Source organism: Acanthochromis polyacanthus, chromosome 1 (assembly GCF_021347895.1).
Source record: "Acanthochromis polyacanthus isolate Apoly-LR-REF ecotype Palm Island chromosome 1, KAUST_Apoly_ChrSc, whole genome shotgun sequence".
Taxonomy (NCBI): domain Eukaryota; kingdom Metazoa; phylum Chordata; class Actinopteri; family Pomacentridae; genus Acanthochromis; species Acanthochromis polyacanthus.
Genome location: NC_067113.1, coordinates 40,581,224 through 40,609,088, shown reverse-complemented (window position 1 = coordinate 40,609,088; position 27,865 = coordinate 40,581,224). Strand labels below are relative to the sequence as shown.

At 39.2% G+C, this 27,865-nt stretch overlaps 2 protein-coding genes across 2 annotated transcripts in view; one reads left to right on the top strand and one right to left on the bottom strand.

The window, feature by feature from the left end:
• si:dkey-97m3.1 (fatty acyl-CoA reductase 1) overlaps positions 1-13,063 on the top strand; it is an 85,915-nt gene extending 72,852 nt beyond the window's left edge. Inside the window, exons 9-12 of the mRNA XM_022203707.2 lie at positions 6,913-7,084; positions 7,180-7,309; positions 8,528-8,655; positions 10,032-13,063. Of these exons, the coding sequence (XP_022059399.1) occupies positions 6,913-7,084; positions 7,180-7,309; positions 8,528-8,655; positions 10,032-10,194 (593 nt within the window). The 3' untranslated portion in view covers positions 10,195-13,063. The remainder of the gene's footprint in view (positions 1-6,912; positions 7,085-7,179; positions 7,310-8,527; positions 8,656-10,031) is intronic.
• Positions 13,064-14,777: 1,714 nt separating this feature from the next.
• Positions 14,778-24,960, bottom strand: LOC110957601 (endoplasmic reticulum-Golgi intermediate compartment protein 2-like). Its single transcript, XM_022203708.2, has 14 exons — positions 24,822-24,960; positions 23,903-24,036; positions 23,708-23,816; positions 23,555-23,601; positions 23,389-23,456; positions 23,239-23,279; positions 22,119-22,220; positions 20,838-20,933; positions 20,644-20,699; positions 17,958-18,056; positions 17,606-17,703; positions 17,352-17,514; positions 15,351-15,430; positions 14,778-15,241 (listed from the first exon to the last, which is right to left on the bottom strand). Exons 2-14 carry the CDS (start codon positions 24,006-24,008, stop codon positions 15,161-15,163), a joined length of 1,146 nt encoding a protein of 381 aa, XP_022059400.1. The 5' UTR covers positions 24,009-24,036; positions 24,822-24,960; the 3' UTR covers positions 14,778-15,160.
• Positions 24,961-27,865: the final 2,905 nt, after the last annotated feature.

The window sequence follows — 27,865 nt, the reverse complement described above, 5'->3', positions numbered from 1 at the left end:
GTTGATTTTTTTGTGTGAATGTTCTTAAAGTAAATATTAGAAGTTTTACTGATATATAGATTCACTTTAGATATTTTTACTCATTTTTTGCAGAATTTTTACTCATTTTTAAAAAAAAATATTTACAAGAATTTTCTTGACAAATTTGGGGGATTTTTTAAAAATAAATTGTATTTTTTTTTAGATATTTTTAGGATTTTTTGGAAGATTTTTATTCATTTTTTGAAAATATTTACAAGAATTTTTTTTGACAAATTTGGGGGCTTTTTAAAAAATAAATAACTTTTTTTTTTTAAATAAAACTTTTAAGGGAAACTTTTAAGGAATTATTGAAATTTTCTTCCTGAAGGTTTTGCAAATTTTCAGAAATTTGTTGATTTTTTATTTTTATTTTTTATTTTTTGCTGAATTTTTGGATTTTTTTTCCAGACAAGGAAACAATATTTTTTTGGTGCCCGTAAATGAGGACAACAGGAGGGTTAAGAACAGGAGATCATTGTTTTGTTTTTTTTAAATTGCTTGTGTCTGACCTGTAAGTTTGCAAAAAAAAAAAAAATTATCATATATTGACAGTTTGTTTTTAAACTTGAAAAATTGAACATGCACATTTTTGTTATTTGATATTATTTCATGTCACTAATATTACCATTATTCATAACGCACAGGGATGATGCTTCAGTGCTTCACTGTGCAGCACATGTTGAGCTCATAATACAGACTTTAATGTTACGTCATCATCATCCCTCTCCACCAATACGACGCTGCAGCTGATGTGCATTAGCGCTCGTGCTGATTTGTTGCTTCTCATATCGAGGTCACGGCAGCAGCGACGGGCATCGATGTAAAGCGTGGAAACTGTCTTTGTCTCCCTCGTGCCGTGGAGGATGTCCGTCGCTGGCAGGATGTCATGGGACCCTCAGATTAGCAAACACGCTCCCTTCACCAAGGAAATTGCTAGCAGATGGCTCGTGGCAGGATTAGGCCTCATCGCTGCAACTCGCCGTTACGAAACGGGAGCCTCTGAGCGAGGAATGAAGCTAATTTGACACAAAAAAATAGATCTAACAGCACAACAGGCGAGAGGTTTTCTGGAATATGAAATTTTAGAAAATGATTAGAGGACCACATTGCAAAAAAAAAAAAAAATGCTCCTCTCAAAACAAGAACAGAAAACATATTTCAAAGAACTTCTACCTTGAAATAAGTGAGAAAAAATATGATGTTTAGAATTTTGAGATCTTAAAATTAGCTGGGAGAACTTATTTTAAGCTAGATTACCAGGATTGTCAAGCTTAGGTGTCTTAACCCTCCTGTTGTCTTCATTTAGGGGACCAAAAAATATTGTTTCCTTGTCTGAAAAAAAATCCAAAAATTCAGGAAAAAAAATCCCCCAAATTTATCCAAAAAAAATTGTAAAATCTTCAAGAAAATTCCTTAAAAGTTTTTTTTTTTAAATCCCCAAATTTGGCAAGAAGTAAAAATTTAAAAAATTTAAATTGTAAATATTTTTTAAAAATGAATATAAATCTTCCAAAAAAAAATCCTAACATTATCTAAAGTGATTACATATATATCAGTAAAATTTTCTAATATATTTTTTAAGAACATTCACAAAAAAAATCAACCAAAATCCAGCGAAATTGTTCTTAAAGTAACATTTTTTTTTTAATATTTCTATTTTCCACCAAAAAATGTTCCAAAAATGTTGAAAATGTGGAAGTTTTCACTGTGAAAATATGTATTTTTTTCCACATTTTTAAACTTTAAAACGGGTCAATTTGACTCGCAGGACGACAGGAGGGTTAAAACAAGAAAATTTCAAAATTTCTTTGACTTTACAAGATATTTAAGATGCATTGTCTTGAAACATGTCCTTCCATCTTGAGTGAATTTCTCTTAATGACTAAAAATAAGACAAACAGACTTGGTGTGATTTTGAGTTTTTGCAGTGTATGTAATCATCTGGCTGCTTGTTGCTTGCAAGGAATTGTGGGTACTTTAGCCTGGTATTTTTTTCTTCTGCTTCGTTACAACCGTCAGACCTCGGAGAGCAGATCGAGGTTAGCGGCGGCGCTCCCAACCAGGCTGCGGGGAGGCCGGCCACAGCTGGCTGTCACCTCGGATCTGGTCACCCCGGCCCCTTGCAACCGCCACACACCCGTTGCCATGGAGACCAGCCTCGCAGGATCCAGTTTGCGTGACGTGTGTGATGTAATGTTTGTAGTCACGTGGCTGCTTCTGTGGACGGTTGTTGGTCTCCGGGAGGAGGAGGAGGAGGGAAGTTAGCGAGAGGCCGCTTTCTGCCCGTTTCTTTGCCCCGAGATGCCGAGCTGAAAAATCCGGTCGTGATTAAGGTTCCTGGAAGTCCTGATCCTTGCACAGAAGCTTCAATCTGCGTGTGTTCACCTGATTTTTTTGTGGCTGGTGGATATTGTTGATCTGGCTTGTGCTTCGCTGCATCATGAGAGCCTCACTTTTCTGCTAACAGCCCCACTTTTCGAGCCACGGAGCTTAGTGTGGGATTATCTGAGCAGGGAGAGATTTGACACAGCTTTCTGAGTTTTGCAAACGGTCTTTTAATATAAAGGCACGTTCGGATTAAAATTCTGTGTAGTTATATTCTCTCTGCTGCGACACTTTTTAAACCTAAACAGAGATCGTAGCTAAAAATGACACAAACCAAAAAAATGCAAGTTATATGATTTTATTATTATTGTGTGTTGTTTCTTTCACATTAGTTTGCTTGTTATCACAGAGGATGAGCACACTTGGGATTTGAGAAATGGATCAAAAATGTTTTGATTTTTTTTTTAGTTTATTTTGAGCATTTTGACATTAAAAGAAAACCTCAACAGCAAAAACAATGAGTAAGTTGCTCAAAAAGGAGTGAGAAGACCCCCTTCTTTTTACACAAATGATGGTAAATCTACGCATTCTGCTTCTTCAGAATAGTACCATTTATAAACAATAATAATAATAACAACAATAGTGAACATGGTTTGGAATGAATATACACCAATATGCTAATTTACATTTAAACAAAAGGACCTAAGAACAGCCAAACACGACAGGGAGAAAAGACCCAACTAATAATACACATAAAAAATAAAGAAATCAAATCATTAAAGAAAGGGAGAAATAATAGCAGTAACCTGTAACACCCTCACTTCATCCCTGTATTCTGTGAAAACTTTATCTGCAACTGAATAATATAGTATTTTACTTTATGATCAATATGACCAAGTCAGACAAAAAACAACAACAAAAGACAAAATATTATAAAAATGAGACACAAAACACCAAAAATGAGACACAAAACGACAAAAATGAGACACTAAACGACAAAAATGAGACAAAACAATGAAAACATGAGACAAACAACAAAATTCAGATAATAAAAGACAGCAAAACAACAACAAGAAGACAAACTATTACAAAAATGAGACACAAAATGACGAAAGAACAATGAGCGATCTTGTATTTTACTTTATGATGACAACAACTTGTCATGGTCTAGAAATGATTTTAAATTTATAGTTTTACTAATTTACAATCTGCAGTTAATGTCTTCTCTGTAATTTTTACACTTTGAGGACCGGATTGGACCCTCTGGAGGGCCGGTTTTTGCCCACGGGCCTCATGTTGGACACATCTGATCTGAAAGACTGTTTGTTCTGTAAGACCTGAGCTGAATACTGGCTTGTAAAAATGTCAGCGTTTGCACTTAAATCATTTTGACTGAAGAAACATCGCATTATGTTTAGAGTTTGTTTTGAACTGTTGCATGTCACCAGAACACAGGTAATCTCGTACCCATGCTATCTATGTAATATGCCAGAAAACTAATGTAGTAGGCTACCAGGATGTTCCTCTACATCCGGTGTGCTTTCTGACCCACAATCCTCTGGAGTGTTGCACTAGTGTGGACAAGCTTGAGTCGGCGAGAAGACAGATGACGGCTCAATTTGCGCTGCAGACTGCAGCGGTCAAAGTTTAGGGCGCGTTACTGTGACAAAGCTGTGTTTCCCAGTTGTGTTCATACTGCGGTTATGTGTGTGCAAAGTAAAAAATACTAAGTATGCGATTTGAAACCATCGCTCAGATCCTGAACCCCTTGACCTCTATTGTCACCAATTAACATCATACCACTTCCATTCAGACTGCAGCCAGTTTAGCGTATCCATTCCCCCAGTAACGTTCTGTGCAGATTCAATACAAACCTCGGAACCTTTTGCGAGCACTGGTTTCTCGTAGGACCAGTCTGTGTGGGACCTAATTATTATATATCTGTTGTTATCATTATATACACACGTGGACAAAATTGTTGGTACCCCTCAGTTAAAGAAGGAAAAACCCACAATTCTCACTGAAATCACTTGAAACTCACAAAAGTAACAATAAATAAAAATTTATTGAAAATTAAATCATCAAAAACAGCCATTACTTTTGAATTGTTGATTAACATAATTATTTAAAAAAACAAACTAATGAAACAGGCCTGGACAAAAATGATGGTACCTCTATAAAAGATTGAAAACTATTTGACCAGAGTGACATGATTAACTCAGGTGTGTCATTTAATTGACATCACAGGTGTTTCCAAACTCATAATCAGTCAGTCTGCCTATTTAAAGGGAGACAAGTAGTCACCCTGCTGTTTGGTGAAAAGGTGTGTACCACACTGAACATGGACAACAGAAAGCGAAGGAGAGAATTGTCCCAGGACATCCGAAAAAAAATGATAGACAAACATCTTAAAGGTAAAGGCTATAAGACCATCTCTAAACAGCTTGAAGTTCCTGTGACAACAGTGGCTCATATTATTCAGAAGTTCAAGACCCACGGGACAGTAGCCAACCTCCCTGGACGTGGCCGCAAGAGGAAAATTGATGACAAATTGAAGAGACGGATCGTTGGAATTGTATCCAAAGAGCCCAGAGCAACCTCCAAAGAAATTAAAGGTGAACTCCAAGGCCAAGGTACATCAGTGTCAGATCGCACCATTCGTCGTTGTTTGAGCCAAAGTGGACTTCATGGGAGACGACCAAGGAGGACACCACTGCTGAAAAAACTCATAAAAAAGCCAGACTGGAATTTGCAAAAATGCATGTTGACAAGCCACAAAGCTTCTGGGAGAATGTCCTTTGGACAGATGAGACCAAACTGGAGCTTTTTGGTAAGGCACATCAACTCTATGTTCATAGACTCAAAAACCAAGCATACGAAGAAAAGAACACTGTCCCTACGGTGAAACATGGAGGAGGCTCAGTAATGTTTTGGGGCTGCTTTGCTGCATCTGGCACAGGGTGTCTTGAAAGTGTGCAAGGTACGATGAAATCTGAAGACTATCAAGGCATTCTGGAGAGAAATGTGCTGCCTAGTGTCAGAAAGCTTGGTCTCAGTCGCAGGTCATGGGTCTTCCAACAGGACAACGATCCAAAACACACAGCCAAAAACACCCAAGAATGGCTGAGAGAAAAGCGTTGGACTATTCTAAAGTGGCCTTCTATGAGCCCAGATCTGAATCCCATTGAACATATGTGGAAGGAGCTGAAACATGCCATTTGGAGAAGACACCCATCAAACCTGAGACAACTGGAGCTGTTTGCTCATGAGGAGTGGGCCAAAATACCTGTTGACAGCTGCAGAACGCTCATTGACAAATACAGAAATCGTTTAATTGCAGTGATTGCCTCAAAAGGTTGTGCAACAAAATATTAAGTTATGGGTACCATCATTTTTGTCCAGCCCTATTTCATTAGTTTGTTTTTTTAAATAATTATGTTAATCAACAATTCAAAAGTGATGGCTGATTTTGATTATTTAATTTTCAATAAATTTTTATTTATTGTTACTTTTGTGAGTTTCAAGTGATTTCAGTGAGAATTGTGGGTTTTTCCTTCTTTAATTGAGGGGTACCAACAATTTTGTCCACGTGTGTATTTATCTGTGTTCTATGTGTAATAGACACATTTACAATCTCCACTTATTTTAGCATCAGCTGGAAAGCAAAAAACACACAAAAAAATTGTTTTTATTTAACCTTCCTGTCGTCCTGCGGGTCAAATTGACCAGTTTTAAAGTTTGAAAATATGGAAAAAAAATATATATTTTCACAGTGAAACTTCTGATGCCCACATTTTCAACATTTTGGGAAACATTTAAACATTTTTTGATGGGACGGGAAAAAAAGAAATGTTAAAAATGTTTAAGAACATTCACAAAAAATCAACCAAAATCCATTTTGATTGATTTTTATGTGAATGTTCTTAAATAAAATATTTAAAGTTTTACTGATATATATGTAATCACTTTAAGATTATTTTTTGGAAAATTTTTACTCATTTTTTGAAAATATTTATAAGAATTTTCTTGACAAATTTGTTTTTTTTTTAAATAAAACTTTTAAGGGAAAATTTTAAGGAATTATTGGAATTTTCTTCCTGAAGGTTTTGCAAATTTTTAGAAATTTGAGTATTTTTTAATTGATTTTTTAGATTTTTTTTTTTCGCACAAGGAAACAATCATTTTTGATGCCCGTAAATGAAGACAGGGTTAATTGTAAATAAATTCAGGCGTAAAGGCGTTAAAATGCAGGACATACCCATGATCCATCAGCTTTCTGAACAATAACATACAGTGCCACTTTTAATAATGCTGCTTATCTCCTGCTCATATTTATTCTATTTCATTGTTTATTTTATTTAATTTCCTCCTCACTGTACTGTATGTCTTCCCTCTTTTGCCTATGTCGGAATCCTTATTCTAGTTTTGTTTTATATGATTAGATTTTTTTAAATTCGTTGTCGTTAATTTAGCTTGTTTCAATGCCCCGTCCACTTGCAGCCACTTATATTTTCATCATGCCCCCATGTGTGATGACAATATCTGTTTCTTCATGTTGATTTTCAGAGCATCATGTGATGTCGTCCTTCAAGAGGAACCCCTTGGAGCAGGCGTTCCGCAGGCCCAACGCCAACATCACCTCCAACTACCTGATCAACCAGTACTGGATCCTGGTCAGCCACAAGTTCCCCGCCCTCATCTACGACCTCTTCCTGCGTCTGTCTGGGCAGAAGCCTCAGTGAGACTCGCAGCCACATCTGCCACACTTTCAATCCAGAGAAGAGCTCCTTCTTGTCACGACCTCAGACTTCTTTCTTTCTTGTCTCGCTGCAGAATGATGCGCATCTTCAATCGTCTGCATAAGGCCATCAGCCTGCTGGAGTACTTCAGCAGCCAGGACTGGGAGTGGAACTCTGAGAACATGAGCATGCTGATGAGCCAGCTCACCTCCGAGGACAGGAAGGTAGGATTATCCATGTCCACGCTGCCACTTTGGCAGCCTTCTCGGATAACCTACAGCGACCAGATGGTTTGGATCCATCACACAAAAATACTTCTCATTCGATGCTGTCTGAATGATCAGAATCAGCCTTTTCACTTTTGAAAAATAACTGCTTAACCTCCTTGTTGCCTTCATTTACAGGCACCAAAAAATATTGTTTTCTTGACTGAAAAAAATCAAAAAATTCAGCAAAAAATTCCACACATTTCTGAAAATTTGCAAAAGCTTCAGGAAGAAAATTCCAAGAATTCCTTAAAAGTTTACCTTAAAAAATTTATTTAAAAAAATAATCAAGCCCCCAAATTTCGCAAGAAAATTCTTGTAAATATTTTCAAAAATGAGTAAAAATCTTCCAAAAAAATCTTAAAAATATCTAAAGTGATTACATATATATGTCAGTAACACTACTAATATTTTCTTTCAGAACATTCACAAAAAAATCAAACAAAATCCAGCGAAATTCGCTGGATTTTGGTTGTTTTTTTGTGAATGTTCTTAAGAAACATTTTTTTAACATTCCTTTTTTTCCACCGAAAATTTCCCCAAAATGATTAAATTGTGGGGATGATAAAGTTCACTGTCTATTCTTTTTTTTTTTTCCCACATTTTCAAACTTTAAAACGGCTGAATTTGACCCGCAGGACGACAGGAGAGTTTAGCGTCATATTTTCATGAAGCAAAGTGGCTCAAAGTTCTGACTGTGTGATTCTTTTTTTAATGCACGTTCACTCTATTTCTCAGCAAATTGTTACTCTTTTTACCCTGCTACATTTTAAAGGTTTAGTTACTTTTCAGATTAAGATTCCTCATACGAAGTGCAGTGTCTGAGCAGCTTGTAAAATGTGAATTTCCATAACCAGAACAGTAACATTGGCTCCATTTTGATCAAATACATCAATAAAAAGTTATTTTTATTGTGTCTAAACGCAAACATTATGTCTAAAGCAGCCGCTCTGCACAATCAAGTTTTTACTTTGACTTTTTAGTGCATTTAATGGACTTTTAAGTAACTTTTGTACAATATAGCTCTTCTTTTTTTCACATCTAAAGAAATATTTGCTTCTACTATTTCACTGGGCATGTAGTGTTATAAAGGGAGCCTATTGCTCCACCTACTGGGTGTAAATGGGACTTCACATCCACCTTTAATTACAAACTATTCTCCAACTTATCTTGCAGACGTTTAACTTCGATGTGCGTCAGCTGAACTGGCCTGAGTACATTGAGAATTACTGCATCGGCACCAAGAAGTACGTCCTGAACGAAGACATGTCTGACATTCCTGCTGCCAGGCAGCACCTGAGGAAGTAAGTCGACAAAAACACGATTACAGAATCCGCTTATCTGCCAAATGTTGTTTTTCGGCTGTCAAACGAGAGTTTTGGAACCTCCCAATTCTGTTTTTTTATGTGATAAAAGGAATTAAAGACCAGGGTTCTCGCCAGCGCATTTCAGCGTAACGGCCCGTTACGCTGTCATAACGGCCCGTTACACTGTCTAACGGGCCGTTACGCAGTCTTAACGGCCCGTTACGCTCAGTTTAAAAGATTACGCTGTGATTAGGGTCGCTACGCCAGCGCATTTCAAAGATTACGCTTCACTCAATTCTTTGTGTTTTTACAGATTCTCGCTCTGATAAATGTGGTAATTTTGGCATTTTTAAAGGATAAATTGCCTTTCAAACTTGGTTTTGGCATTGAGAGGGTTGATAGATCATCTAAAATGATTTTATTCTGTCAGACTGGACCTGAATGCTCGTTTGCAAAAATGTCAACGTTTGCACTTTGATCATTTTAATTGAAGAAACATCAGAAAATTGCTGGAGTTTTATTCATAACTCAAAAATTTTCATCTAGGAGACATTCTTAACCCTGAAAGACCCAAATCTGGAAAAAAATGGCAAAAAAGAAATAACTCAAACAACAAAAAAAATTATATATACATACATAGAAACCCAAATCTAAACATAAAACGATGTATACATATACATGTATATGTGTACATACAGCGCCCTCCATAATTATTGCCACCCCTGGTTAAGATGTGTTAAAAGCCTTAAAATAAATTCAATTTTTATTGCAGAAGCAAACTCTCACACTGGAAATTGCAGAAAAATTTATTATAGGAGAAGATTAGGTGCAGTTTTGTTGGCAAAAGGGGGCTGTACAAAATATTACCATCAGTCATGCTAATAACTGTGGCACACATGATTTGATGTAAAAGAATTATTTCTTAATGTGTGATTTTTTTTCCCCCCCCCACTGAATAAACGCTCTTGAATTAAAGGTTGGATTTCCCTATTTTTTCCATTGTGGTCCTATTTTATTTAGAAATAAAACTGAATTTATTAGAAGCTAAAGAACACATCTTAACCAGGGGTGCCAATAATTATGTAGGGTGCTGTATATGTGTGTATATATAAATAATAGAAAACAATGATAACAATAATAAAGCTGATGTTGTATTTCTGCAGCAGTGGGTTTCCAGGGTTAAGCGTACTCTCTGCTGTTGAGGATCCATCATGGGGTTGAGTCGTATTCATAAGCTGCTTTCTGTGTAATCTCATGTACATGTTTAAGCTTTACTGCACAGACTAGCATGTAGGAGTCCTGCGTTTAATACTTTATCAGTATCTTTGTTTTCTAAACCCTCATTCCTCCTCCTCCTCCTCCCCCTTTCCCAGGCTGAGGAACATCCGCTACACCTTCAACACTCTGCTGGTCGTTTTCATCTGGAGGGTGTTTATCGCCCGCTCCCAGATGGCCAGAAACATCTGGTACTTTGTGGTCAGCCTCTGTTTCAAATTCCTCTCCTACTTCCGCGCATCCAGCACCTTAACCAACTGAGTCTTCCTCGCCGCCTCAAGCCAGAGACAGCAGCCCTCGCCTTCAGCTGTCAGCAGGAACCAAACATCTGAGACATCCACTGAGGATGCTCCGAATCCTTCTTAATGCGGACAAGCAGGGCTCTCTACAGGTGGGGGCTGCAGTTGAGTGAAGCACTCAGAAGGAGGGGGGAAAAAAGAGGTCTACTAGCCATGAATTATTCGTTTAGTTTGGAAATCTGTCATCCGTACCTGCACTGTTCAGTCACCAAACCCTGTCCAAAAAAAAAGTGTTGTCATTCATTTTGTACCTCCTGTTTTCTTCTTAAAGTGGCCAATTATATATGCAACAATAAGCCTTTTGTGTGACTTCCATTCTCCTTTCCGCCCTCTTGAATCTAGGTACATTGCCTTGCCTTGTGATGATTTTTTTTCATACTTGAAATACGGCAGTGCGTCAGTGGAGGACAATTTCTATAAGATTATTTTGGTTGTCTGTTTTTTACCGTGGGGATCTCCGGCTCCTCTCTTTAATACGCAGGTGATTTGGATATATCTGTATGTCTTGCATTACGTGTATCTACTGCCTTTCTAAGATCACACACACAAAACTCGCTGGTGGTTATCTGTTCTCGAGGCCAATCCGCGGATCGATGAGACCAGTACTAAAGCTCAAATCCGACCACAGCTACCAAAACATACAGATCTGCCATCTTTCCTGCTGTCGAGGTCGTCACGTATTTATGATCACAAACGATAGCGTCAGTATGTCTTTGAACATAAACCGTGTTTGTTTGAATGCTCATCCACTTTTTGCCTGTTTGTACAGCAGTTTGTACTGAAACTAAGTTTACTACTTTTACATCTTTATACTTGCGTCAAAGGCTAGTCCGATTCTATGTGGTAGACCTTGGCAGTGTAGTATATATAAATAAGAGTACATCAGAGTGAAGTTTATTTGTATAGCCCAGTACATACTGTAAAATGTTTCTCAACAGTTCCAGATTTGTAAGAAGATAACCCTCCAATAAAAAATTAAGGAAAGACTTTTTAAAGAGAACCTCCTCTTCTCGGATAGCTGGGGGTGAAATAGGAGCCATAAGTTGGACAAATTACACATTTATATTGCATTATAATGGTTAGAAATGCCAAATGAAGGATTATGATGCTTATGAAGTAAAGCCAAACTTTAAAAGTCCAAGGAATGTGTCCAGTTAAACTCGTCCAGTATCAGTGACTCGCTTGTCTAGAAGTTCTCAGCTTGGAGAAGTTGGTTTAGTGAAGTCAGAAGTCGAGTCTTCGGATTGTGATTGAGGGCCTTATTTAGTGCCTCTTGGGTATTTGACGTTACATTCAAGTGGAAAAGTGATGTTCTGCGAGCTGCTCAGAAGCTATTTCCAGTATCCTTGAACACTTTTCGATCCATCTAGACCGAAAAAAAATGACACAATTCTGTTTCTAAATCCAAATATAGATAAATGCCCACCAGCTCCATCAATAGGAAATGGAGTCACAATGGTTGGAAAGGTTCAAAAAGGCTTTTTATTGCCCTTTTTTTCCCCCCTCATCAAGATCCTTAAGACTCTGTAAGGTTTCTAAAAATACACTGGCTAATGTTCCAGAGCTGTTCAAACTTGGCTTAGCACTGAGACTTGAATGCAATGTCAACACATAAGAGGCACACGTCTGAGGATTTTGAGTCTTTGAGGCAGGTCAGGTCTCCTTCAAATGCGAGATTTCAGTCTGAAGGGACTCTGTGGTTAAATAAAGGTTAGAGGCTTGTGAGGTTTGTTAGGAGAGGCACTTTAAAACCGTCCTTAACATGAATCTAAAGCTGCTGCAGAGGCTAAGACTGATCGGTTTGTTAAATTGTGTTGTAAATTGGGGTTCTTGTCCGGCCTTTGAATGCTAGTAAACAGGACAGAGCAGGGAGCAATCATTAGAACTGATTTATTTCATGCCCTAAAAGCAAATGATTCCACCGAACGAGAAAATCAATGGACCAAGTATAAAGCCATGAGGGACGCCACACCTTACAGAATGGAGGGACGGACTTCTGTTTTTTTCTAACAAGACAAACTGACTGATTTGATCCTGTCCAGATTAAAATCAGCGTTAACTTAAGGACCCTCCTGGCATTACATCCTCGATCCCAGTTTTGGAACATCTGTAAATAGATGAACTTACACATTATTCTTATCGACTACCAAAAACTTGTGTTTGACTGTTGATTTTTTTCTTTTTCTTTTTTTTTTTTGCTTGAGTGTCTTCACAGGACCACAGAGCTTCCCACAGAGTCTACCAAAAGTATTAAGTGTGTCAGGCAAGTCTGATTTTTACTAAACAAGTGAGAAATCTGTGTACAGTATTGTATATGTTGCAAGGTTTGGCAGAATAAAAATACATAACAGCGAAGAGCCTTTTATGGGAGAAAAAGGGACAAAACTAAATAAATGTTTATGCAAAAGCCCATGTCTGGTGTAACCGTGGTAACTGTGCTCCTAATCGCAGATGGAGATAATGAACCAAAATGTGTGCGTCGTACAGAGCCTGCATGATGAAGCGGTTTCGTCAGATTGTTCTCTAAGAGCTACAGGGCTACTTTAATGGTGTCGTCAGTTTGAGGTTTTTCTCTTCTGTGTGTCTGTTTGCCAACAAAGCGCTGTCTTTGCTGTTTGCCGACCAAATGCGAAGCACTGTTGGTCCCACAAACCCCCAGGTTGGAGCTGCTGCCGTTACCGTATGTGACAAACGGCGACGCGCAACGAGCGATTTCATCTTATTCTTTCTGGTGTCATTTGCGAAATGTTTGACCACCTGTATTCCCTGCTCTGACAACACTTCAAGTCTGCTTGGCAAAACTGAAATAAACTAGAAGAGAAAAAGTGTAAGAGTGCTGCTGTCCGTTAAACTTGCTTCCTACCTCACTGTTTGGGGTTTTTCCACACAGATTTGCATACCCAAATCAATTGTCACTTGGAATACCACTCAGACAGTGGTCCTTTTGTTTGTTCCGCTTTCCAAAGTTGGTGAATGTAAGCTGCAACATTATCTCAACTTGGGCTCTCAGAGTACAAACGTATAGCAGACAGCCTGTTACTGACAGATGGTGTTTAAAAGTCTGATTTTTAGTCACTTCTTTAACAAAAAAAAACTCAGCTTTGACAAGTACCCCTTTAAACCATCATGCAGTGCAGGGCATTAGCTGCTTTTTCTCTCATTATGTACCTTCATAATTGACTTTCTGTCATCTTCCAGCTCTGTTTGTAAAGTTTTATGGTTCAGCTGCTTTGAAAATCATCTGGTTGTTCTTCACTTTAAAACTGTGAAACAAAGCAGCTGAGATAATGGCCTTTGGAATTTATGGGTATTTAAACTTTAATGTAAGCGGAGCAACAACCAAACAATCAGAAGCATTTGCTGCGGCAGGAAATAAAACCGAGAGAATACGACATTTAAAAGGTGCTATAACAAGATCAACACGTGTCTGTGAAGGTTCCCAGTCATCCAGGTCATCTTAAGGTGAAGGGTTTAGTTTCATTTGAGCTGTGATATTTAACCCTCGTGTCGTCCCACAGGTTCAAGTGACCTGTTTTAAAGTTTATAAAAATGTGGAAAAAATATATTTACACATTGAAACTTCTGATGTCCACATTTTCAATATTTTTGGAAGATTTTTGAACATTTTTTAGTGAAAAAAAACATGTTAAAGATGTTTCTTAAGAACATTCACCAAAAAATCAACCAAAATCCAGCAATTTCACTGGATTTTGGATTTTTTTGCGAATGTTCTTGAAGAAAATGTCAGACATTTTACTAATATATATATATGTAATCCGTTTAGGTATTTTTAGGGGGTTTTTTTTAAAGAATTTTACTCATTTTTTGAAAATATTTACATGAATTTTCTTGCCAAAATGGAGGCATTTTATTGGTGGAAAAAGATGTTAAAAAGGATGTGCATTCACAAAAGAAAAATCAACCAAAATCCAGCAAAATTCGCTGGATTTTTTTTTATGAATATTCTCAAAGAAAATATTAAAAGTTTTACTGATATATGTGTAATCATGTTAGATATTTTTAGGATTTTTTGGAAGATTTTTTTACTGAATTTTCTTGCCAAATTTGGTGGGGGGGGTAAAAATAAAACTTTTAAGGGAAACTTTTAAGGAATTATGTGAATTTTCTTTCTGAAGGTTTTGCAAAGTTTCTGAAATTTGGGGAATTTTTTTGCAGAATTTTTGGATTTTTTTCAGACAAGGAAACTATATTTTTTGCCCGTAAATGAAGACAGCGGGAGGGTTAAATAAGTACCGCAGGGTTTCATAGGCAGCTTCGCCTCTTTCAGTAAGTAAACACAATTTAATGACCTATGGGGCTCTTTTCATTTTGGTAATTTGCACATCCTCGTCTTCTCCATTTTCTGTTCTGTGACCCGGAAACCGACCTCAGAGCGCCATCATGAAGGACGTCTTAATTCCTAAAATGCATCTGGAGAGAGGAGGCTTGCCGGATGCAGAAGGGTATCCTTTATGGCAGTGTTTCTGACAGCCCCGACACATAAAAAAGTGACCATTATGCACAGCAGGAGGCAGACTCAACAACTGTAAGTTTTCTTTTTGTATTCTTGAGGTTGATGTGTATTTAAAATGTATCGCAGCCGCACATTCTGCACTCATTCGTCACATTATAGCATGTTGTGAGTTGAATTAAGGTAAACATAGGTCACCGAGAAGATAAAATAGACTTTCTGAGAACACTTTCAATACTGTAATTGTCACATGTCAGGAGGGAGACACAAGGAGGAAAGGCGAGGACGTATGAACATCTTCAATAAACACAATATCATTTGATGGACTGATTGAAGCCATCTGTCCCACTGGGATGAGTAAGCACTGACATTGTTCATTTATTGTCTGGTGGCTTCTTTACCATCAAACGGTTCAGGAGGAGGAGAGTCCGATGATGACTGACTGACTGACTGGCAGCTATTCCTGAGGGGCTTCATCAGCCAGCAGAGGAGGCCGGTGATGGTTCAGATTGTTCGCCTGGTCGTGTAGCTGCACATCCTGCAACAGATTCAGTGCTTGCTGTTAGACAGCGGAGCAATTTCCCTCTGGTGTTAAGTAAAAATGGTCGCAACAGGAATGGAGAAGAATAAACGTGGCCAAAACTCACCTCTCTGGGCCGATAGACTCCGAGTTTGAAGCGACAGCAGACGACGTCAAAACAGAAGCCGACAAGACCGTGAAGCATTCCTTTGAAGAAAAAGAGGGTGAGAACTGTTTGAATTTATGTTTTTTGGCGTTTTTCTGGCTTTATTGACAGACAGCAGTGAGAAAGAGAGAGAGAGACAGGAAAGTGAGGAGGGGGAAAGACCTGCAGCAAAGGGCTGGATTCAAACTCATGACTATAAGCTCTGTTGATGTGTCGCCCATTCAACCAGTTGAGCTACCGAGGCGCCCCAACGGTTTGATTTTTAGCTACAAATTTTCAGTTAGAAGCAGTGCTGTGAAACGCCAAAAAACTTTTTGATCAGATTAATCACAGGGTTGCTGTGGATTAATTTAGATTAATCAAGATTAAATATCGTTCTTCTTAATCTGTATTAATCGCGTTTCATTTTGCATGAGCAAACAAACTCAAGAAAGAAGGGGAAGCTCATGAAGTTTCTTTGCAATTTTAAGAATTTATTACAAAGGCAGTTGATAAGATTTCTTAACCAGATTTGTTTTATTGCAATCAGTGTTTAGTAAAGTTTGTAATTAGGGCTGACCCGAATAGTGGTTTCTGGCCTCCGAATATTCGGACCCTATTAAAGACGAATATCCAAATATTCGTTCCGCCCCGTAACGTCCGACGGGGTGGCGGAGACGGCCCGAATATTCGGATCCGTTCATCTGGTCTCTCGGCTCCAAATTTTGCCTTCGTTTTGTCTTCAGTTAAACTGAAGAATTCCCAAACAGCGGAGGTCTTCAGCATCTTGTCTTGTGTTTATGCAACGAAGTGAAGCGTGACGTCAGAGTCGGCAGCAACCTGGCCAATCGGGTGATGTTTACAAACACGAATGGAGGAGCCGAAATGAACCGAAGAGGGCCGAAGGCGAAGGGAAGAGACGAGCTCCAAATATTTTCGTGTGGGGGGAGGAAGGGGTGATCACATAGACATATGTGTATATGTTTATGTGATTACACGACGAGATGAGCCGATGTGGGCCGAAGGCGGAGGGAAGACAGGAAGACAGTCACGCTGCATATTCTTTCCGCCCGGTAACGTCCAACCAGCGGGGGGGGGCGAATATTCGGATACCGCCATAGCGAACGAATATTCGGGATATTCGGGTCCAGCCTTATTTGTAATCACATCGAAATTGTGTGTTTCAGGTGTCCTGTTGGTGAAAGAGGTACTATTAAATGAAACCCTAAAAAACGGCTACTCCTAAAGAGAAGGCACAATGTGTATCATGGTTTATTGAGACAAAATCCGACGTGCAGACTCGACACGAAACTACAAAACTAAGTATGGAAGAGAGCCACCATCACATCCTTCAATTTGTGTATGGCACAAGAAATTTATGGAGACAGGGACAGTGTCAGATGTTCTTGGTCGCCCACTCCTCCTTTTATCCAGCATATTCGGATTAATCATGATGATGGATTAATCCGTGTTAATGCGTTAATTTGACAGCCCAAGTTTGAAGATAGCACTAGATTAAATGGCTCAGTATATAATGTAAAGACAGGAAAGTCACTGAAATGCAGTCCCTTAAGTCTAGATGATAACCAGAGTCAGCATACACAAGTTAAAAACTACGCGCTGTGAATTTTGTGGTATTTCTGTGTAAAATTATTGCTCGGAGAGCAAGTTAGAAGCAACAGAAAGTCCTGGTTTCACACTCATTCACGTCTGTGTGAGCTGTGTTATTCTGCTACAAACACAGAGAGAGTCTTCTTCCTGAAGGGGGTGTGGACAGCAGCGGACACTGAAACAGCCAGTTCAGAACAGGACTAAAACCAGGAGTCATACATTTGTGGAAAGGAACCATCTTTGCAGTATTTTCAGCTAAAAAAAAAAAGACACTTTGAATTGATTTGCTAAAAAGGGGCACAGTATGGGACCTTTAAAATCACGCCTGATTTACCTCTGATTGAATTGTATTGCAGGTGAAAGCAGACTTGCCTGTGGTGGAGAATATGCCTCCGATTATGCCACACAGTCGCACCAGGAACTGCCAAAGCGGCATGTGCTGCTCGCTGACGGTCACCATCAAAGAGCTGGTGTCGTACTTGACGAAGATGCCAGAAACGCCGTGACTGCCTGCTGCGTGGTTGATGACTCGCTCCTTAAAAACAGAGAGCATGGAGATTAATTCCTCTAAAATTCTTGGTCCTCGTTGATTTGTTGAAACGAGACTGAGCCGGGGTTTTACTCACTCGCTCGGTCACAGAGAACTGGTGTGTGTCTGCAGATATCTTGTATGTGTTGAGCTTGGTGGGCACCACTGTAATGAAGTACTGGAACATCTGGTTATCTGAGGTACAAAAATGGAATAATATGTGGAAGAAATAAAGAGATATAAGTAAGAAACCCAAAATGACACTCTCTGTCTAATCAGTCATTGCACTTTCTGAATAATCTGTATTCCAATAAGATGTACAAGTTGACTTAAGGACAGTGAGACTGAACCTGTAATGCAAAAAGATCCGGTAGAAAACCCGATTCAAATGTACTCTAGTTGGAAGCTACTCCATCATGTGCTTTATCCTCTGGTTTGCAGTAACTTACTGTTATAGGTGATTTTCTCCGTGCCGTCCAGAGGATTAATGATGCCTGGAATCTCCTCCCCGAAAGATAAATGGTCTATTCGATGGGAGAAGTTGTACGCTGTAGTGCAAAAATGAGAGGAGGCTCAGGTTCAATCAAGGCTACGGGGAATCACTGTAAGCGCTCGAAGTAAATCTGGAAAATAAAAATGTTATCTGCTGGATTTCATAGGATTAGAAATAGAAATCATCCACCCAAATGCGGCTCTTTCGGAAGAACAAAGCCGAGCAGTTCAGCAAAAAAGCATAACATTTCTAACACTAGACAATTCCCGCTCGCGGAAATCGTGGGAGGGGCTCGGGATGTGTGCATGTCCGGAGCTGGGCAGGAGAGGGTTATTTTTTGGTCCGTCATAGGCTTTTATTTTGAAATTGTGCTGTGCTTTTATTTTGAAAGGCAGAGACAAGAAGATCTCACCTGGTCAAAATTTGGATTGGAGTTACTGTAAAGGCTGTGTGAAGCTGAGAGGTTTAACTGGCATTTTTTGGTCTGTTGCAGGCTTTTATTTAGAAATTGTGCTGTGCTTTTATTTTGAAAGGCAGAGACAGGAAGATCAGACCTGGTTAAACTTTGGATTGGAGTAAAGGCTGTGTGAAGCTGAGAGGTTTAACTGGTGTTTTCAGGCCCATCGCAGGCTTTTATTTAGAAATTGTGCTGTGCTTTTATTTTGAAAGGCAGAGACAGGGAGATCTCACCTGGTCAAAATTTGGATTGGAGTTATTGTAAAGGCTGTGTGAAGCTGAGAGGTTTAACTGGTGTTTTCAGGCCCATCACAGGCTTTTATTTTGAAATTGTGCTGTGCTTTTATTTTGAAAGGGAAAGACATGAAGATCTCACCTGGTCAACATTTGGATTGGAGTTACTCTAAAGCAGGGGTGTCAAACTCAGTTCCTCGAGGTCCACTATCCTCTATGTTTTAGATGTTTCCCTCTTCCAACACACCTGATTCAAATAATCAGCTCATCATTAAGCTCAGCAGAAGCCTGATAACGAGCCTGATCATTTGAATCAGGTGTGTTTCAACTGAGTTTGACACCCCTGCTCTCAAGGCTGTGTGAAGCTGAGAGGTTTCAGTGATTTTCAGGCTGAAATGCAGCTCCTGTGGAGGTATTGGGTGTGAAGGTGGGTGTGGCACACCAATGAGTCTGTGTGTGTGCGTGCGAGCATGCCTGCGCGTGTGTAAGGGCGGTTGCTATGGGCCCCCATAGCAACGGTGCCTGCCACAGACAGCAGAAAAGTGCTTCTCAGCAGCACCGCGCAACGTCTCGTTCTGGCGCTAATTGTGGGCTAACCGTGAATGCTAGCTGAAAACCGAAATGACCGTGAGCGAGAGGAAGGCTGTGGCTAACCATAAATGTAATTATTTTCCAAATATTGTGAGAAATGACCAAGTTACAGCGATTTAAAAAACACTGTCCCTCCATGAGGCAGATGATTCAGTTTACATTGGTTCCTATGGAGAGAACGGTGCGACTTTGGTCTAAACTGCTGCCTGCCATTTCACTTCAGAAAGAGCTAGATCTTCTACCTTGGATTCATTTGAATCCCAGGAAAATTGTTTACAATCTGACCAAATTTCATTCTCCTAACATTTATCGTTTGGTCGTGAGGACGATGCGATCGTGAAATTTTCAGGCGGATTTTTCTCCTCTCCTCCACTCTACCAACTGACATGCCGCACTCTAACCAGAGCAGATTTTGAGAATTTTCACTTTTTTGAGGACTCACTGACGAAAAACTATAAATCTCAGCCTGACATAAAATACATTCCTGTGGAGACAAGAAAAATCCCTGCGTTTTGATGGTTAAATGAAGTTTCTAGGTGAACGTATGACGAAGCAGTGGCGTTTGGAAAAAAGTGGATTTTTTCTGGCGATTTTTTTCACTCCCCATTCATTTTCTATGGGACTTTTTTCGCAGTTTTTTGCGAATAATTCTGCGAAAAAATGACGAATGTCTTAGAAAAGTCATAGCACACTATTCCCGATGAAGCCGCACGTTTTGATATATAATTTGTTTTGGTTTTCTCAAAGGCCTAGGACGAGTTACGAATCGAAAAACGGCGGAAACGTGAAGAAAAGACTATAATAAACGCAGCAGGAGAACAATAGTGGCTCGGGCTGCATGCTGCAGCCCCGAGCCCCTAATAATAATAATAATAATATGTTCAATTTATATAGCGCCTTTCACAAACCCAAGGTCGCTTACATAAACAAAGAGAACAACAAAACAAAACTACAAAGAGGAGGAGGCAAAATGATTATTGAAAAGATGAGTTTTGAGCAGAGATTTGAAAGTAGAGGAGTGACAATCATGGAGGGATTGGGGGAGTGAGTTCCAGAGCTTTGGGGCCACAGCACTGAAAGACCGCCCCCCCACAGTGGAGAGTTTGGTTTGAGGGATGGAGAGGAGGTTGGAGCTGGAGGACCGGAGAGAGCGAGAGGGTGAGTAGGGGGTCAGAAGTTCATTGAGGTACGGAGGGGCCAGATCATGGAGAGCTTTGAAAGTGAGGAGGAGAGTTTTGAATATGATGCGGGACTGAACATAAAGTCAATGTTAATATAAAAGCTCACAAATCTTCAGTTTTTTGTGCATTTAATCTCTGTAAAAGATGCGAGCATAATTAGACAAACAGCGTTTAACTTACTCTCATGGCTCACAAAAGCTGCAATGTGTGCATGGCCCTGAGGGTGATGAATAGGCCTGAAAACACGAAGCATTAGAATACGAGTGTCAGAAACGGCTCTCTGTAGAGATATTTCCATATTTACACACTCTGTGGCTGGAGCAGAAACAGCCTCTAGCCATGTCTGTCAGCACCTTTCTGACTCTGTTTCTTACTTTCCCACGGTGATGTGAAGGTTTCCTGCCACCTTGTTGACGTAAACGTGTCCATGTATCCTGCAAGCGGTGAGCGGCTCCACAGACGCATCTTCCCTGCAAAAAAACAACCCACAGCAAGCCACTGATCACCTCTTATGGGTTATGTTACTGTTTTGTTTTGAGTTTTTTCTGCAGAGTTGATAATTCCCGTGACAGTTCTGATAATATTTAGCATTTCAAGCAAACACCATCATGTGCTTTCTTTCTACACTTGCTGATCTGTAATGCAAACACTTTCCTAATGCTTCTGATGCTCTTCATTGGTGGTTTTCCTGATTTATAAGCAGACACCACACTGATTCCAAGTGTAATCTCAGATGCATTTACAGAAATCTATTTTGGATTAATTTCTTTTACACATTTTCCAAAACTGGGGGTGTGGGGGGGGCGAATATTCGGATCCGTTCGTGTGGTTCGTCCGGCGGCGCGGCAGCGGCGGCGGAGACTGCCCGAATAGTCGGATCCGTTTGTCTGGTCTCCCGGGTCCACATTTTGCCCTCGTTCAGTCTTTAGTTAAACTGAAGAATTCCAAAACACTGGTCTTCAGCATCTTGTCTTGTGTTTATGCAACGAAGAAGCGTGGCTTCAGAGTCGGCAGCCACCCGGCCATTAGGGTGGTGTTTACAAACACAAATGGAGGAACCGAAATGAGCCGAAACGGGCCAAAGGCGCAGGGAAGAGACGAGCTCCGAATATTTTCGTGTGGGGGGAGGAGGGGGTGATCACATAGACAAATGTGTATATGTTATAGACATATGTGTATATGTTTATGTGATCACAGGACGAGATGAGCCGATGTGGGCCGAAGGCGGAGGGAAGACAGTAACCTGCATATTCTTTCTGCCCGGTGACTCCGTGGGCGGGCGGGGGGGAAGGGGGGGGGGATATTCGGATACCAAAATTAATATCCGAATAGTGCCGTAGCAAACGAATATTCGGATATTCGGGTCCAGCCCTACTGCATACATGATAATACCACAGCGAAACAATAGAAAATTCAAAGAAAGAAACAATATTGTGTTTATATGGTCAGTGTTAAGCTTCAGCAAGCTGTCTTGACCACGTCTACATGTCTAAATGCACTGAGTTGCGGCCATGTGATCAGCCAATTAGCGATTTGTGTTAAGAAACAATTGAGCAGGTGTGCCTAATAAAGTGGCCGGTGAGTGTATAGTGCGTAGAACAACACAGCATAGGAAAGATGCTGCTTAATCCTGTGCAGATTGTTGTGACACTAACCGTGGTGGCAGAGCAGTAGGAGCTCCTTTGAGGAGAGTTTTGTAGAGGACTTCTTGTAGAGCATGTTCCTCCCTCAGCCTGCCCTGAATGAGATGCAGCGTCCTGGAGGCCAAAGAACAGATCGCAAAACTCTCTTTTTACACCTGTGTGCAGAAACTGCACTTGGAATGCAGATATGTCAGATTTTTTGAATTGCAGACACCTGAGCATCTGAGAAAGTACTTCAAAAGCTGCCTTTGTAAGAAGAACCGAGCCAAACCGGGTCACACATTCCAGTTTTTCTACATGTTTTCAAGTCAACTCTCCATTGTTACAAAGTCAGAATATCTTTTTTCAGTGAGCCTGCTAGGTTCATGACCTTAAATATACTTTAAAAAGATTCATTTCTGGCATGTTCTGGCATATTATTTTAAGAAGCGGTAGGGAGGGAGAGAAAATGTGGGAAAGGGTGCAGGGAAATGACATGAAGTGAGGATCAAGCCAGCTGGGAAACATGCCAGAAACTCACTGTTCTGCAGCATTTGCACCCATATGGGATGCACAGTAGAGCTTCAGCTATCAGGGTGGCTCTTAAATAGACTTTTTAAGAAGATAGATAGATAGACAGATACTTTAAGTTTTAAGTCAAGTTATAATCCCAATAAAATGCTACATTAAACCGATTTTGTCTTTCTAAATGTGCTCAATTGCTTTGATTTTGTAACAGAGAACACGTTTTGAAAAGCTTAAACCTGTGTGATAATGACGAATGCCTTTTTAAGACATAATCCTTTCTCTGAATGTTGGGTTTCTTTATCTGGAGCATTAGAAACTTTTCTAAGATGCTTCCTTTGTTCCTCGACCAAACCACACTCCGAGCTGCTGTAGTCTCCACTGTCTCCGTTGCTATGGTAGCCCACTTTTCCAATCACTGCAAGTCGATTTAAAATGAGACCATAGAATTAAAAATCCTGGTATCCTGCGAGATTTACCTGGTGCTGACAGGCTTTATCAGTACTGTGTGAATTAATTTGGCTACAGCCTGAATATAGCAGACGTTAATTCATATGTAAAACTCCCCCACTTTAGCTCTAGCGATTTAGACTTCTTCCTGCTGTTGTTTTCCTTCATGAGAGCTTACCTTTGCCACAGTCTTTGTTGTGGAGTCAGTTCAAAAATAACCTGATCAAACACAGAAACAGGAGAACAACGTAAGAAAAGAAAAATCTCTAAATGCCAGGGAGAAAACCGCAGTTTAACACAAAGCTAAACATGACCGAAAGACACTAACAGGCTCATACTGCAGGCCGCTGGATGTGATCATGGTCTCAGCAAGGTCCAGGATATCTGCTCCCACATCTGCAGTCAGAAGCATGATGACATTAACTGACACATATTTACTTCTGGAATGTAACTGAATGTATCTCAGTTAAAGACAGGGAAGCTGGGACACTCACGCTGGCATTTCATGGCGACTGTAATGTCAATGTTTATTCTCAATTTACTGCAATGAAGGGAAAATTACAACAATGATATCTTCTCCTCTGCCCTGGCTTTAAACAATAAGCTCCAAATAATTAGCATTCAATAAATAAATATTAATAACTCACCTGGAAAAATCCTTGTCGACTGTGTATTCATACTTCATCCAAGTATCCCGATAAACAAAGAACTCTAAGACGGCCAAAAGTGCCATGGCGCTAAAAGCTATAAGTGACACTGTGGAGGAGACACATGAGCAGATAACGTGACTGTTCTGTCTTCTTACTGTTGTTGTTGTTTTTTCTCCCAGAGGAATACCCCACCTGTTCCTCCTGACGCTGACGTCTCCACGTAGCTCTCTGACACTTTGGGGAAGGCGTCCAGCTCCTTCACCAGGCTCAGGGCCTTCTTTCTGGACAGACGCCTCATCTTCAGGTTCAGCTCCCTTCTCCACCTCCTACATCGCAAAACACAAGTCATCACTGTTGCATTCAGGACTCTCATCTGTAATCTTTGGCTTTTTGATGATTTTAGTAACCAATAACACAAGTATTATTATATAAAAACAAACCACAGCAAGCCAGTGATCACCTCTTACGGTTATGTTACTGTTTTGTTTTGATTTTTTTCTGCAGAGTTGATAGTTCCCATGACAGGTTATGATAATATTTAGCATTTCAAGCAAACACCATCATGTGCTTTCTTTCTACACATGGTATTCACTTGCTGATCTGTAATGCAAACACTTTCCTAATGCTTCTGATGCTCTTCATTGGTGGTTTTCCTGATTTATAAGCAGACACCACACTGATTCCAAGTGTAATCTCAGATGCATTTACAGAAATCTATTTTGGATTTTTTTTTTTTACACATTTTCCAAAACTCGTGTATTATTATACATTATATTATTCAAAATCATGCCTATATAGCACAGCAGTCATGTTCATATTCTTCCATAAACGTATACATCAAATACTATTAATGTTCATTCATTTGAATGGCATAAACACACACGACAACTACATAATAACACGATAATACCACAGAGAAGCAATAGAAAATTCAAAGAAAGAAACAATATTGTGTCTATACAGTCAGTGTTAAGTGTGCCAGCTATACTACCAACTATAAAACAATATTTAGATATTTATGTACTGACAGTTCACCGTTTTCCTAAACCCAAACAGCTCTCCTGCCGTTATAACACCATTCAATATTTATCTATTTTTCTATTTATCTTACCTTTTTATCGTCTAGTTGAATCGTCAGTGTCCCTGGAAGCCGTAGTCAACCAGCAGATTGCTGTTTGACCGATTTCTGAATTTCAATGCACCGACATCCATGATGCTAACGCACAGGTGGGCGGGGCTCTGCGTGCTCGCCGCTTTTTCCTCATGCGGTGCGTCGTTACGTCAACCTGTGCGTAGCGTGCACGCTCGACACACCATGAACGCGCAGCCGGCAATTTTGCTTTTGAGACAGGAGGTGGCACTTTAACACTAAAAAGCCGCCACATTTTGGAGAATCAAGGAAATTTATGAATCTGAAAACAGATGATAAAACACATTATGGACGTTTATTGATTTTAAATATGTAAAATGTATATTGGCTTACTTTATATGATCAAATAAAAAACATAATGTCCACTCATTAAAAATGTTGAGAAAATGCAGTCATTTTACACAGACCAGACAAAAACTGTTTTATAATAAATATATTTGATATTTATATTGTTTCCTTTTTTTAAAAAAAAAAAAAAGTTTTTAAGCCTATTTAAATTTACTTTCATTGTCTCTTTTGTAGAAAGAATAGTATTTTCTCACTTTCCACTAATCATGCCTCCTGTTCTTTATATATTGTACTCTAATATATACATGTTAAAATGGTTATGCAATGCTTTTATATCACATTTTCAATTGACATTTACGTAATACAGTCAGGTTGTTGTATGCTTTTACTTAGCAGTCCAGTTTAGGAATAATTACTGTGAAATCATATCACAACAAATCCAGTTTATTTATATTGCATGGTATATTGTCCGTTTAAAACAACCGGGGCTGACTCAAGGGCTGTGCAATTTATCAGCCAGGCTGTAACAGAAATATGTGCAAAAGCAAGACAAGATACTGACTTTTAAAGAACTTGTGCAATCAATTTGTAAAATTAAATAAAATGGTATAAAATAATAAGTGAAGCAAAACAGGACAGTCATTTATTTTTCAAATAAAGTAAATATTAAATAATAAAATATTATGATAATTTAAAGCAACCAGAAACCACTGAAGTCTTGACGTTTTAATTTTTCATTTATTTGTCTCTCTTACTCACCAGTTTGCAGACTATAACGGTAAAGAGCACTTTGAGGATCTCAGAGGTCTTCAAGTATGATAAAGGCAGAGAAAAACTTTAAAATCTATTCTGTATTTGACAGGTTAGTCTGTGTTAGTATAGGTGCAATGCTTTCTATTTTTCCAGCTAGGAGCCCTGCAGCATCATTCTGCACTAGCGCAGATTAATATAGACATCTGTGTAAATAATCTAAATGCAGCTCACTTTCACTTCCTATATTTTTATATGAAAATGCTGTAATTTGCCTTTATTTACATTTTCTGGTATGGTAAGTAAGCCTATTACACCTTGTTCTTCTCAGAAGTTGTTCATGGACATCCATCAGCAGTAACACCAACCCATCTTAAGAGGCACTAACCTCCACTCACAAGTGATAATCAGCTTCCAGGAGGAGTGTTTACATGCCTGCTGTGGATCTGCACACCAGACACGAAGTTGCAGCACTGACACTGGACTGACGAGAGAGAAAACCTAATGTGAAGACATGATAATGATCCACTACAAGCAAGTGGTGAGGCTGTAACTATCATCCTGTGAACAAAGGAGATGTTTACATCTTGCTGCAGGCTGAAAATGCACCAAAGAAAAACAACATTTCAGTCTGAGGTCTGTAGACGAACCAAGTGCATCACATGTGTCTTCTGTGCAGAGTGCTCAGGAGCCTGTGCATGCACCAGGGCTGCTTGACTATGCAGAGCAGCACAGATGGGCGTGTGGGGGGATGGGTGCTGTCAGCTCACAGATCAAGCTGTGGGTCGGTGGTCCCATTGCTATTCACCACACAAGCACGTAGGGCATGTCAGACACGCTCCATGGAGACATACCAGGGGTTGGATATTGTGTTTTGCGTTTTTGTTTTTTTTATGTGTCCCTCAACTGCTTGAGTTGAAAATGTTCGCTGAAGAAGTCGCTCTTTGATGTCGAGACGTGTGAGAATGCAAGGAAGATAAGAGTCTGCAACTGTGCAAACGTTCAGTGGTGGACTGTGTGACACATTTAGCCTTTCTTCTCTTTGCATTATATCAGCTGCTTATAGGTTGCTGATAGGTCAGTGCTGGAGCTAGACATGTAGTTACTTAATGTGAGTCAAGTCAGCATTATTTACATAACACATTTAAAGCAACAGCCATTGCACCAAAGTGCTTTCTACTAGAAATATAGGTTGGAGTTACAAATTAACCTAATAAGTATAAAACCTTGTGGTATTTATTATGTGAAAGAAAAAGTTAATTTAAATATTAGGGATAAAACCCTACAAAAATTAGGCAAAATATAGCCTAGAATCGAGAACAAGGCTTTGAGTTTTATCAGTTATAGATTTAACCTTGTTTATTTAAATAATAAGGCTCAGGCACTACAGTCATATGGGTTATGGAGAATAATATGACTCATAACTAAAGTTCTGACCCAGCAAACGTATACAAGAGAACAAGAGTACAAGATTGGATTCCCAATGAGCAAGCTATTCTTTCTCTTATACATAGATAAATACATTTATATTGACAGACAGACAGACAGACAGACAGACAGACAGACAGACAGACAGACATAGTCATATCTGGATGTTTTGTGAAGGTTTGGGGTTCAGGTAAAGAATTTATGATAAGCTTATTGTTATATTTTTTTTAATATGTAAAATATGTATAAAAATAAATGCCTGTCTCTCTCAACTTACATAATAAAATCTGAAATTAATATTAAAAATATATTAACATAAAATATACAACTCAATCTTCAAGGTATAATAGGCTAAATGTTTTTGTTATTAAGTATATTTTATCATATCATTCCAAATCTTTATTCCACTTAATTAATTCTATTCAGAAGGGTCCTTGATGCTTTGGGAATATTATTAACTTGATATTAGTGCCAATAAACCAAACTGAATTGTGAATATAGTCTACACATCCTGAGATTCTGCTGAGTGAAAGTCTCAG